A 13,913-nucleotide genomic window follows, 5' to 3' on the forward strand; every position below is an offset into this window, starting at 1 on the left:
ACTTTCCTACAACTTCAAACTTTCTCTGAAGAAAAAATGTGTAAGTCAGAAAATAATCACCAAGGACTGTATATACATATATTAAGGAATTCAATTAGGAAAACTCAGTGTTCAAAAGTCAATTACCCAGGTTATAGATAGTGCAGAACTGCTGACTTTAATAACTTGATATCATTCTGTTTTTTTAATTCCATTTCATATGGCATTGCCTTTCTGTCTGTTCGTGAGCACATCTAGGGAGTTTGGTTGTCACACATGTGCACACACATACACTCTCACTCCATTTGTCCAATCCCAGATACAGTTATAAGTGAACTGATATTCCAAATCAGCTCAAGGTAAATGTAGTGCATATTTGTTCAACCAGGCTAATATGTCAGACTTAAATGCCCGCATTTTTATATCCGTCTGATATGAATTATACATGAGCATATATTAGCAAGTGCTCTCTCTTTCTCTTCTCTTAAGCTTTGAGCTGGTCCCTTGGGAACTCATTATCTACAGTGGGTTTCACAAGGGCTTGATATGACTCTACCAGAATTGTTATTGTACCTTCCCAGAAAGACTGTGATACTCTTCCCAGACACCTACAGTTCAATTCAGAGTCAACTATTTAATTGTCTAATAGCAGTGAGTATTTTTCCCACTGAGCCAAAGTAGTGAAATTGAATTATCTGAAGTATTACAGAATTTTTTCCAGAGACAGAGCCACTGCACAGGTACTGCTGGAATAATTTCAGGGCTGTTCCTTTCCCTGGCAATCCACTTTGACTAACATCTCCCTTTTTAAAGCAGGTTTTGATTGGCTTTTTCTTTAAGCACTTCGAGATGGCGACTCTGCCGGATGCCAGTGCCGATGTGGGAGATGAAAGGCAGCCGTAGCTCAGGTGTCGATTCCCACTCGGCAATATCCTGTCAGCAGCTGGGAGGCGGTGGGAGAGCTGGTCCATCGCCATCTCCGCCATCCCCGAGCCTCGCACCATCAGGGTGACGGGACACGGGAGCCACGGCACCCCGCTCCCGCCCGTCCCGCTCCATCAACACCGGCGCCTCCGCTCGGGCACCGCTGGGCATCGGCAGCCAGGGCTCCCCGCGCGGACCTGGTGTCGGCTGGTCGGCTTTTCCCCACTCGCCCGCCACGTGGCACCGTCCTGCCGCGGCATTTCCTGACTTTTCCGTGGGTCTCCGTCCCTGGTGCCGCTGGATTTCCCGGGGTGAGCGAGGGCCTCTGCGGGCCGCGGCGGGAAGGGCGCGGAGGATGCGCGGGACGATGTGAGGCGGGACCGGCGCTGCTGCAAGGACGGGGAAGTGGCGCAGTCCCCCCCCAGGAGCCCTGGGTTAAGAGGTGAGGAGCACACACGCCCCGCCGTGCCTTGCCTTGGCGGGCTGGAGCCCTCTCAGCTGCCGCTGGGGCATGGCCCGGCCGGGGCTCCGCATCCCCGCACGATCCGCGCAGCACAAGCGGCTCCCAGCGGAACCTCGGTGTCTCGGGGCTGCCCGACTCGCTTCCCGGAAAGGGAAAGGCAACCCGCCCGCTAGCTTGCCTCCAAATTGTAAACTTTAAGGCACAGATTCCTCACAATGACGCCTGAGCCCAGCGCCGGGTCCGAGAAGCGGCTGCTCCCAGGGGATGGATGAGCTGCGAGAGGTTCTGGTGGTACCGCACGGCTGCCTCAGCCGGCTCTGCTTCCCTCTGCGGCCTCGGCGTGGCAGCCCGGGCAGCCCAAGCTTGAGAGCACTTCCTCCATCCCCCGAAAAGCAGGAGGCAGGAGGGCGGGAGAGTGTCCGAGGCTGCTGCGGATGCCCTGGAGAGCACCGTCTCAGGGCAGCACCGGCCCGGCCGAAGGCTCGGGAGGGAACAGCGGTCCCTGCAGCGGCTAGGAGAGACTCTGGTAGTTCTGTGGTCAGTAAGGGAGAACTCAGGCCGACGGCATCTCCATCCACGGCTTTCTGCCGGGATCGTCTATGGCTTTATACATTGCTTTGCTTATTAAATAAAATGAGTGTCCCGTCTTCCCGAGCGTTCGGGAGAGCCTGTGAGAGGAAGGGGAGGATGAAAGCATTTGTGCCCCCCGGCTCAGGTCACAGGAGCAGCAGAGAATGGAACCCAACACCCCAGACCCCGCACCTGCCACCGCTGGTAAGCGCTGCCAGGGCGGGCTCTCCCGCCTGCGGGCTACTCCCGACGGCCAGAGCTGCCGGTGCTGAAGGCACGAGCCCCACCTGTGGGAGCTGTGGGCATATCCCCGGCCAGGAGCATTTCAATTGCCCAGCTGCAAGCCAGCCGGGGTTTCCAGCTCCTTCGTGCCCAGCCGAGCGCTTTCCTCCGGAGAGAGCCGGAAGCGCCCGCCGGGGGCCGGCCCGTGGGGCAGGGCCAGCCCCGCGGAGCCCGCACTCCTCCGCACCCAGCGCAGGACCCTACCCTTGGGGCAGGGAAGGAGGGTGGGGAAGGAGCCCCGCTCGCCCCGCGGAGCGCACACACCCCCGGTGCCGGTTCCCCCCCGGGCTGAGCGGGCGGGGGCCCCGGCTGCGTCAGAGATGTGCAAACACCGCCGCGCTGCCCGCCGCTATTTAAGGGGTCGAGGCTGAGTCTCCCCCGACTTCCCTGCTTGGACACACACACGGGACTCACTGCTCCCAACTCGAGTGGGACCTTGGAAAAGCGCAGCGGAAAGGTAGGGAGCGCTTCTTCTGACGGTACCGCTCCTGAGGGTGGGGCAGTGGGGATGCCTGGCGCTTTCCTGTGCGGCGGCTCGGAGGGCATCCCGCTCTGTGCCGGAGGGAACGCTTCCCGGCGGGGAAGAAGAATTCCGGCAGCTCCCGACGAGCGCGGGCAGCCGGCGGACCCCGGCGCGGGGTGCGGCGAGCGGGGATTCCCATCGCTAGGAAGTTGGGAAGAGAACCGGCCAGCAGTGGGAGATGTCGGCTTTGAGACCGTAGCAACGACATGAGTACTTAGATGTGCGTGTATATATATATATATATATATATATATTCACATGTATGTGTGTAAAAAATACAGGACTCGGGACAGCTGAAAGGGTGCAATGCACCTTCGGTTTCTGAGTACCCAAACCCAGATTATCACTAATAACCACGTCAGAGTGACATTTCGACCTTCTTCACCCATCTCCTGAGTGTATTGTAAAACGCTCGTGCTTTATATACTGTGAATTATTTTGATCCGTATGTGTTGGGCAAATAATTTTATCCCCGTTTAAAATTTAAAGGTTAAGTGTACTGTTAAAGAAGCAGAACTGAAGCAGTTAAAAAAATCTCACGTAGCTGAGACAATCAATGTGTTTTTAAGTGAAAATTACCCCCATAGCATGAAGTCTTGTTTCTTCTAAGAATTGAGAGTGATTTCTCTGTTTCCAGGAAAAAATACCATTTGAGCTTACGTGATAAAACTATTTGGTAAACCAGCGTTGTTTTGCTTTGTACACATTTAAGGAAGCAGTAGAAATCTAAATCCTCTCTTTAATATGAAGATTATTAAATTGCATTTTATTTCTTACAGCTTTTAACTATACAGCTTTTATCACCCCAGCTATTCGATCAAATACGGATCAAATGCTTTGGGGCAGGAGTATTACATTTTGGTTTTTCTATCACTGGGGCAAGTTTTTTTGTTTTTGTTTTTTTGTTTGTTTGTTTGTTTGCTTGTTTTTTTGTGGGGTTTTTTGTTTTTTTTTGGTGTTTTTGTTTTTGTTGTTGTTTTTTTCCTTTTTGTGTATGATGAGATGAAACCTCTTGAACATTAAAGTTCAAATCAATGAAGGTTGGTAGAATAAAGGCTCCTCATAGAACTGGTCAAAACTGAGTGATAATAGCAGGGTTTAAATACTGAAATGTTGGAATCATATTTTTTTTCACAGAGGTGGATTCGAGTCCCTTAAATTTTTATGAAATACAGCTTCCAAAGAAAGAAAAGCAAATAAGAATTTAGTAGATCAGGGAGATACAGCACATACTAGGCTGGAAGAAACAAAATTAATTACCTCTACCTTCCTCTTTAGCAAGGATATTTAGCTACTTACATACGTGTTTTCCAAATTAAGACAGGTCCCGCAGTTACGTACATTAAAAAAAATTAAAAATAAATTAAAAAAAAAAAAACAACAAACCAAAAAACCTACATAAGCCTGGTTTGCTCAGAAGCCAGCATCCCCAATGGAAGGTGGGGTTAGGAACTGCACAAAATGTAGTAGATCTGGTGATGTAAGAGCCCACTGTCCTTTTTCTCCCCAGCAATGTACAGCGGGCTATGCATCTGCATGTTCCTTGCCGTGCTCTCGGTGAGCTCCTTCGGACAGCAACCCCTGGGCTCGCACGATGGGAATCCTCTGCCTGCTGAGCTGGAGCAGAGCCCGACAGAACATCAGCGGCACTCCCGTGCCCCGTCCTCTACCGGGCCCCTGAAATCCCTGCCGCGGCTGGATGCCAGCAGCGACCAAAGAGCCAACATCGGCGCCTTGCTGGCCAAGTACCTCCAGCAAGCCAGAAAAGGTACTTGGTTGCAGCCTGCTTCTGTGCCGCTGGGATTTCCTGCAGGTGTTCCTAGGAGTTGAGATAACCCTGTCATCATCTAACATGAATTCCTAGAGAAGATAGGATTTAGATTTTGCCTGGTTATGCCTGAAGTAGACTGCATTCCAAATGCTCTCTCCCAAACCCCTCCCAAAAAACCGATTTCTGTGTAGCAGACTCTGACTGAGAGTCATATAAAGATAACTGGAGAAAACGTCACCTACCTCTTAGGTTATAGTCCAGCTTTTATTTTTAATTATTTCCATTGCCTTATTATTTTGGTGGTATTTTCAGTACGTTATATCTCAGATAAAGCAATTACATTTTCTTTAAAGTTTTTTTCATTTAGGTAAAATCCTCCCTCTTTCCCTCTTTTAAAGTTAGAAGAGCAGGAAAACTTTTCTGAGGGTAAATGTAGACCAAATGGCTAGCCTTACCTCAGTCAGAAATTTCTTTACCGGGAAATATTCTGAGTATTGGATTTTTTGTATATTTGTTCCCAAAGGAACTTAACAATAGTATGAAAGCTTTCAAAACACAGAATTCATATTTATTAGTGCAATAATTAAAAACAGTGAGATGTAAAAGCATATTTGCTTCAACACACGTTGCTTCCTGGTAGGTTTTTTTGTCTTGAGCAACCTGGGAACACAGTCTTGCAGTTATCTAAAACCTCCATGGCACTGTGTAACAAGGACATGAAGAATCAGTAGAGCAATGGGATTACAGGGTATTCTTATAATGAGATTTATTAGTCACTTGAGGAAACGTTTGTATTACATAAGAGAAAGAGTAAAGCTATCCCTATTGACACCCTACAGGATATATTTTACGAAATAAAAGGCGAAAAGCATGCCATTGGTGCTACCAGTAAAAATGATGGCTCAAAATCATTGATCACTAAAACTTCCCCAAGAAAACATTTTCCCTTTTGAGCTGTCTCATTTCTGTACTGCTCTGTATCTCAATAGAGTGACACCATGGACAGCCTAATTGCTGTGGCCTTTTGTCTGCCAGCCTCAGCGAGAGCCACTAGAGAAGTTTAGTTTACTCATGAAAGCTTCTCTCCAACCATTGCCCTGTTCTACACAGAAAAGACATCTAACAAGGAAAGAGGGTTTCAAGAGAAGCCAGTAATTAGGCTTAGGATTACCTGGACATACAGATACTGAGAAATTAATTCACACCCAGCCCCAGATTGTGCTTAGGATAAAGTTCACTTTATATAAGTAAGAGCTTTCTCCACGTAATGCAGATCATTTAACCCTCCCCTCTTGACAGCTTCTCTGTTGACCTCTTTGCTAGGCAAAGTCCTATGCTTATCTGTGATGGTGGTCTGCAATTAAGAGATGCCACGTCTGGTTTTTGTGCCTTACACATGCAGCCATACACACTCCTCTGTGCACTCAGAACACAGCCAAATTAAAAACAACAGAAAAAACAAACACTTTCAATAGTGCCTGAAAGATTTCATCTCATGTTAGCAATTTGCACTATATCCATTAAGGAACTTCTTCTAGCTGTTCATGCAATTTAATGGAAAGATAATTCAGATATGAAATTCCACAATTCAATGCTACACTTAAGGCTCTTATTGAATAAGAATATTACTGCAGGAGCCTGCAAAGCAGAATCCTCTTTACTTTTCCCCAGCCTAGTCATTGTTGCCCACCTACATGGAAACTGAACTCCTCATTCTAGTTCATGTATCCATTATATTCTCTTAAATATGTGACTGACATTTCCAAATAGATTAACCAGATCAAGAGAAAAAAAGCCCTTTGAAGATGTCTTTTTCTGTAAATATTAATATGAGAGATAATTTCCTGCATATGCATTACTGACATATATAATTAACTCTAAAAAGGGTCTGGAAGCAGATGATGAGACTCTTGTGATGTGACTAGGCTAGTTGGACTCTAGTTTGTAGATGCAGTTGCTGTTTACAGGAGAGAAAATTCACAGGAAAAACAGTATTTACTTAATTTATAACATACATACAGTGTTCACATCAAAACCTTATATTCTCATTTAATGTGAAGATTCTGGGCATACTTCAGAAATCTCTGCAGAACGCTTACATCTACTGTATTAGTCACCTGTCTAAACCATAATAATCACTAGAAAATTCCATCTAGGGGGAAAGAGAGTCTGAGCTTTTGTTAGTGTTAGCAGTCACCAGTAGTGGCATTTGCCCTCGTGATTAATAGAAAGGCTGATTTTGTAAAGTATTTCTAGTTAAAACAATGCGAGAGCTAAGTTCTCTCAAGGGCTTAGGGATTTATGGCAGCCCTGTAGCTGAACTGCTACAATTTTGAGTATGTTTGTCATACACTGATTCTGCAATACCCACAGGACATCTCTAGTGGGTTGAGGAAAGGCAATTAAGATGCTGTTGGGAAATCTGTGACCCAGGCTTTCAATTATGTTCATCAGCAGGCTTTCAGCTTGAATCTGGCACTGTGTAGAAGAAATGCTGTAGCTCTCAAGCCGGTGACAAGCACGTTTAATGTCCTCTTAGGAGCCCTTGACCAGCCAGGGAGTTGTGGTACCAGGGGAGCCTTTGCAGCCCTCAGGTCATGGCAGGCTCAGAGGGCTCCTAAGCACCAACATGTGAGTGATGGCTCTGCCCTGCCTGAGCCCTGCCTGGTTATTGTGCTAAGGAGTCATGGCCATTACCTTAACTGCACTTTTTAAATTATGAATGTGAACTTCACGGGGCTTGAGCATTTAATGATAGACATTCTATTCGAGGGAAAATTAATTATTTTGTCATTCTGTTCTAGGTAAATGTCTTAAACATGGCTTGTTTATGTTTGTGTGTACCTTCAACTCCCTGCAACCACTAAGAAAGCAATGCAGTTGCTTTTTGTTTTACTGGGTCATGCTCATTATAAAGCATTACATGAGGAAGACCTTGAGTTATAAAAGCACAGAGTCAACAGAGGTTTCTTCAAAACACAAGAAACTGAAAGCAAAGCAATTGTGTGGATTTGGATATATGGGATTTAATTTGGGCTCCTTTTCCTTTTTGAAGTATTCCTCAAGCCTCAGTCTGCATTGAATACTAATATATTAAATCTGCTCCTTCCTCACTCAAAGCTTAACTCCATCTAATTATTGTTATATATCAATTTTGTCTGTTTTCAGGGAGTACAGAGAGAAGTAATTTACCTTTCCCTGTAATTTTTAGTTACATTATGTGATACTGTGAAAACAGAGGATTGCAGCCCATTTTTTAAAGCATAAATTCTCCTTGCAAATAATTGGTGCCTCTTTGAAGCCTTAAGGAAGGCGTACAGAAAGGATAAGGCAAAATCAGAAATCAGCATCCAACTCTGCTGTGAAAAGAATTATGAAGGCTTTGGATAAGCAGTGAAAAATCCCCGACATAGTAAAAATCCCTGCATAATTTCAGCAATAGGTATCACTAACTGTGAATTCCAGACAAAACTTTCTCAATTTCAGGACTATTCCCACTTTTCCACAAAACCTACGATTCATAACTCTACCCTACTTGTTACCAAATCTGCACTGTAAGAGCTCCTGTACTTATGTTTATGTCTTTTTAAGCAACGTTGGGCTGTGGTTATTTTGCACATAGAGCAGCTCTCTCAATATGAGCCAGCAAACCCCATGGGAGTTCATACGAATAGTGAGAAATAGTTTGAACTCTCTCTGTCTAGTAAAATAAGAAGGAAAAAGGAAAATCTATCTATATTCCTTCCTGTCAGACAGGAGCAGAATGTTCTTGGAGCAGGAGGTAGAAAAAGATCTGTTTATTTTGCACTGAAAATATCCAAGCCACATCCAGCACATTACCTATAAGGTTTCTATTGATGTTTCCCCCAGTGACATGACAGTAGTGCTACATGGCCTGTATTAGGTCCAAATCAGCTACTGCAGACATCTGCTAATGAGCACAAGCCAGATCAGAACACGGCTGAACCTGGGAAATGTGTCCTCTTATTCTCTGCTCTCCCAAACGCTTTTTCCTTAGGTTCCACTGGAAGATTCTCAATTATGGGAAACAGGGTACAGAGCTTTGATCCTACTCACAGGATAAATGACAGAGACTACATGGGCTGGATGGATTTTGGACGCCGCAGTGCTGAAGAATATGAGTATTCTTCCTGAAGAACACCAAACTATAGCAAAGGAGGAAAAAGAAATCACACTCCCGTGTCTCTACAAAAAGAGATAAATCAATTTGTTGTTCTCTTCAAATCAGTGTTTTAAAGTATTTAAAATCACGTATTTGACATAAGTTTGCCTGTAAGACCATAAAATGCAATATATACATATAAAGAATTTTCCAGGAAATGTTTTCTTTCTTTTGTGGTTTCTCATACATTGATATTATATTAAAATGATTTCACTTATCCCTCCTTGTCCTGCATGTTTCTGGGTGTCTTACTATAAAGAGAGGCAGCATAATGCCTTCATTTGGCATTGTAAACATATTCTATGGGTTGAATAGTCAGATTATCCACTTTTCAGAGAAGTCTTGTGTCAGTCCCAATAGCTTTGAACTCTAGGGAACATGTCCAAATATAAACACAGCAGCACAATTTACCAGAAAAGACCTGAAAAGCTATGGTGACTGTTTGCAAAGGACTGAGCTATATACTGGGCCCACATGTTTGCAGTGAACAGCCAACAGTGCTAGAACAGTGAAAAAGAGGAATGACACTAACATGCTTCATTGTCCTGGCTTACCTGTTTTATATTGTGAATTCAATGTGAAAGTTCTGCTGATGGCTGCAAATCACAGAATAAACAGAGAATTCCCTGCTGTGTGGTGAGCCAAGAATTCATTTGGGAGGGGGTGAGGACAGTTTCCTGAGGAGAGCAGGTGATCCTGAGAGGGTGAGGTATTGGAGCAGTCTAGTCACAGTATCCTTACAGGAAAGAGGTGGCTCCCAAATATCGCAGAGGCTGAGCTGGCTATTGCCCACCGATGTGGAGAGAAGGAGGGAGGTTCTGCCCAGCTCTTACCTGGCTCAGAGCAGGGCAGAGGGCCCCCAGTTCAGAGCTGGGCAGTGATCCCAGCTTGTGCAAAAACAGCACCCTGCAGGTCCTGCAGTCATTCCCATCTGCCCGTGGGCAGGCTGCAAAAAAGGTGTTTTACCTGCATGCTCCTCCAGCACTACAGGTAACCAGCTTCCCTGCAGCTCCTGGGTCTCCTTCAGCAGCTGGATCTCACATCTAAGGAATGACCTAAATTGTAAAGGAGGTGATTTTTGCATTGCATAATTCTCAGAGTTTCTCCCGATTGTATGCACTAATACAAAAAGGAAAATATTTGTCACGCACAAGAAAGCAGGTGCTTGCCAAAGGAAAGAGGCAGCAATTTCTACAGCAGTTGATAGGCAAACACAAAGTGTAGAAAACAATACATAGAAAATACTTGCACTAAACCAAAATTCTACTAAAACCAACACTGGCAAACAAACCAAAATGGTTGTGCCAAGGGCTGAGCACAAAAACACTTTGAGGAGCTGCTCCAAGCAGCAGCTGGGAGAGCAAACAGCAGTGCAGAATCTGCAGCGAGAGTTCAGCAAATAGTAACAGGCAGTATTCTTCTCTAGTAACACCAAATTTATTTTTTTTTCCCCGTGGATCTCATCCTGAAAACATGGAAATGCTTTTCTGCTTTCTTTTTCTCAAGCTCCTCCCAGTCAACCAGTTTCCAAGCCACTTAGCCTGGCTTTTTAAGGTTCCTTTCCAAGCATAATGAGTCCTAAATCACCTGAATTCTCTCCTTGGTTTTGGTTATTGTTCACAGCAAAATAGTGCAGAGCGCCCATTTTTTCCAAAATTTTCAAACAAGAGATTAAACCAAATTAATATATTTTTTCTTAACTGAGGGAAATACAAATAAATCTAAAAATGCATTTATTTATACATTTGCCACAATGTATTTGCCATAAGTGATGTTACTTTTAAAGAAAATCACTGTTATCTTTTAAATTAATGTCAGGAACATTCAAGCAATGTCTTTAAATGTTTCCATTTCTGGCTTATATTCATAAAGGATTTAATATTGTAATATTGCAGGGGGGCTGGGAGCGGGTGATGTTACAAATCAAGCCTTACTACTGCAGAATGTTGTCATTAGGAAAAAAACAAACCTTTTCCTTTTCTTCTTTGTTTCATTTCCTCCAGGCAGATGGGTGGAGAGACAAAGATGATCTTTCCCCATTTCTCTCTTCTGAAGGTCTCTGAAGATGTCTATGAAAGTGCACAGCCCTCAGGGCAGCCAGGTGATGGGTTTGGAAGCTTTTACCTGTCACTCCCCCAGGATAGGAGTATCTTTGCCTGACGCACAAAAATGGCTTCAGCACCTGACTGGCACAAGTGAGTGTTAAGAATAAAAAAAATACGGGGGAAAATGCAGTAATTATGAAGGGGGACTGTGACTCTGGGAGACAGTGCTGCTCCTCGAAGCAAGGGGGAGCTGGCTGTTAGCAGCTGGCTGTTGGCAGCTCAGCAACATGATCCTCATTATCATAAAAATAACCATCACCTGCTCCTCTGGGAACAGAAGAAATTCCCCAGATGGGAAAGAGTTGTAAAGGCTGCTGAGACATCATTCAGCTCCCAGGTGACCTGGAGGTGCTAATTTGAGCTAAACAGGGGAGACAGCAAACCTGGGAAAGTCATGCAGCCCTGGTAGCTGCAACCCTTATCCCATGGTATTAGAAGGCACTCTCCAGGCTGCCCTGTTTTAACCCAAGGGAAATAGCAGCCTCAGGAATGGAAGCTCTGAAGCTGGGTAGGAGCCCCTTGCAACCAGCAAAGGCTTTGATTTGAGAAGTGTCCCACAGATTCCAGCACACACAGCAATGCATTGACACAACCTCCTGGTGCTGCCTGGGATGTGAGATTTCTGGCACTGCCAACTCTCTTGACATTTAATTTAGCTTTATCCAAATTTATCTTTATGAAAGCATGTGCTTAGGTGCTAAATTTACACAGCCAAAATAGCAAATCAATATCTTTTTGTGTTTAATTGCAGTTTATTTTCTCCATGAGCTTGACTCAATTAGTTCTGCTCCAGCTTTATTAACTTTATTTCAAAACAGGTGCTGGGCAAAACTCCATGAATGGAGCAGCTTGCTGCAAACTCCACATAAATTATTTGGGAAAAGCTTGTGGTTCTGCTTTTGCAGAGTTGTGCATACAACAGCTGTGAAAAAGGTGCAAATAGCAAGTGCTCCTTGTGGGAATGAAGAGAAACCCGGGCAAGAGAGAGGGAGCACCCATGCCTGGGGAAGGGGCAGCTCTCCCTGGGAGCTGGGGCAGCATGTGAGGGAAACCTGAGCTGCACCAGTGCACCCGACCCTGAGCAGCCTCATCTTCCCTGGTATTTCATACCAGTGTGGATCCTGCTCTCCTCTCCCCGGCTTTGATGCATCCCCAGCTGCTTCATCCTTACTGCATGTGTGCTGGCAACGTGCTCCAGCCGGATGTTCCCAGCTGCAGCCCAGCTGTGCGCATTTCAGCGAGCCTAACAGCAGACCAGGCACTCCCCTCTCCAAGGCCTGAGCACAGGAATTTGCAAAACAAGATGAACGTGTCAATGTCCCAGCAGAGCAGCGAAAGGCTTCTCTGCATGTTCAATTTTTGTATCCCTTAAGTTCATTAAAATTCCCTTAAAAAAAGAAAAAACTGTCTGTGTGCTTGTTAAAGCTTTAATAATTTCTAAGTACCTGTGTCAATTGAACAGCAATTGGATTCAGCACAGCTTGAAACCTATTTCAGCAGGACAAAAATCTCTGTCATCTTTTAAATACAAACATTACTGGCCTCTCAAGTGTATGCAGTTCTCACATGAAAGTCCACTGCCTACACATTATAGCCAAGGATATTGCTTAGCACGAATAACTTCTAAGGCCTTTTATTTTCCTTACCATTCTGTGGTTCAATTGGCTTCTTAAGTGAATTAAAGCAGGTCTGAAAAGCACCCAGTGAGATGTGGTAGCGCAGCTGAACAAAGCTAATTTTTCATTGTGAATACAAGCCACAGGCAGCAGGTGCTGTCTGTACCAAAGGAAGGCAGGACACATCTCACCAGCATTGCTGGACTTTTCAATTCAATATAGAGAGTGCCAGTAAATGTGTTCAGGAAGTGGGGAGGAACTCTTAAACCTCTGTGCACAATAGCAGTATATTGTGGGGCCATCCAATGCTTAGGATACATGTAAAAGGAAGAGGGGAAGAGTCTCAAAAGGCGTTTTTAGCCAGTCTTGGCTCTCCAAAGAATGTCCTGTGTTCCAGGATCTATCTACAGCCCAGTCTTAGACACAATCCTCAGCACCTCATCTTCCCCTACCCTCCAACCCAGCTTTCAGAGGAGAATTACTAGAAGCGAAGACGCATCCAGAAAAGTGTCGGAGATACTTGAACATTGCAGGGTGGAGGGCAATTTCAACACTCTCTCTTCTGTGCACCTCAGAATCAGCTCTCACCTTTCCTGGTTTGGCACTTGCTTAACTCATCCTGTTCCCAGGCAAGGAGGGCTGGATGCACAGTGCTTCTCCTCCCTAGATCCTTCCTGTTAACCATTAACTTTCTGACCACGAGCTTCCCTCAGGCTCAGAGCTGTGCAGACAGGAAGGATGTCTGTACTGACAGTCCCTGGCTGTGCCCCTGGCATCAGCCTCTCTCAGAGCTGGTCTAGGGCACTGCACTGCACTAACAAAAGCCCTCCACAAGTTTATTTTGGTGTCACTGCTGTCCCATTTTGTCTCTGTAGCAAGTAAGAGATATAAATGCTATTATTTCCCTCTCCACCTCATACACACATCCTTCTCCTCAATGAAGCTGTCTAATCTTTCTAAGAGTTACTGCCTGATTATTCCCTCCTCCAGGGAGCTTTTTCATTACTTAGCTTTCACTACATGTGCAGATTTTTTGAGCTTCTCGCTACCTGAAGTTTCATCACTGCAATGCTCCCTCCCTCAGTAACGAAGATATTGGCTAACAGCAGACCTCAGTCCCGTCTCTTTTGAAGAACAGGATGTTTCTTCCTTATTCTGTACTTTCACATTTTGTTACTACAGGTTTTGCACCGTATTAGGCAGGAGAGTGCAAACTCCTCTCCTCAAAATACAGAAACCATACAACATCCAATTCTGCATTCTCACAATTCAAATAAAAAAATGAAAAAGCACATTTGCTTCTCTTTTTTGACTCAAGTTTCACTGATTTCAGCAAACTTAAAATCTGAAAACTTTTCAACCAGTTCTGTGTCTAAGGATTTTAAAAAACAAAGGATGGCCTCTTATTTTGCTTTAACTAAGAGATGAGAGCAAGGGATCAAGGTGGAAGATTTATCACCTTAAAAGAACCAGAAAAAGTTGAATAATACACAGCAA

The 13,913-nt window shown here is 44.9% G+C and overlaps 1 protein-coding gene across 3 annotated transcripts; it reads left to right on the plus strand.

Moving 5' to 3' along the window:
* Positions 1-490: 490 nt before the first annotated feature.
* On the plus strand, positions 491-9,325 carry CCK (cholecystokinin). Of its 3 annotated transcripts, none has more exons than XM_088165713.1 (3): positions 491-1,345; positions 4,252-4,509; positions 8,531-9,325. In XM_088165713.1, exons 2-3 carry the CDS (start codon positions 4,254-4,256, stop codon positions 8,665-8,667), a joined length of 393 nt encoding a protein of 130 aa, XP_088021839.1. In that variant the 5' UTR covers positions 491-1,345; positions 4,252-4,253; the 3' UTR covers positions 8,668-9,325. The 3 variants fall into 3 exon arrangements, with proteins under 3 accessions (XP_088021839.1, XP_088021845.1, XP_014733854.1); XM_088165719.1 differs by having other exon boundaries at positions 491-1,214; XM_014878368.2 differs by lacking the exon at positions 491-1,345 and adding an exon at positions 2,385-2,675.
* The last annotated feature ends 4,588 nt before the right edge of the window (positions 9,326-13,913 follow it).

This window comes from Sturnus vulgaris, chromosome 1 (genome assembly GCF_052056855.1).
Source record: "Sturnus vulgaris isolate bStuVul1 chromosome 1, bStuVul1.hap1, whole genome shotgun sequence".
Lineage (NCBI taxonomy): Eukaryota > Metazoa > Chordata > Aves > Passeriformes > Sturnidae > Sturnus > Sturnus vulgaris.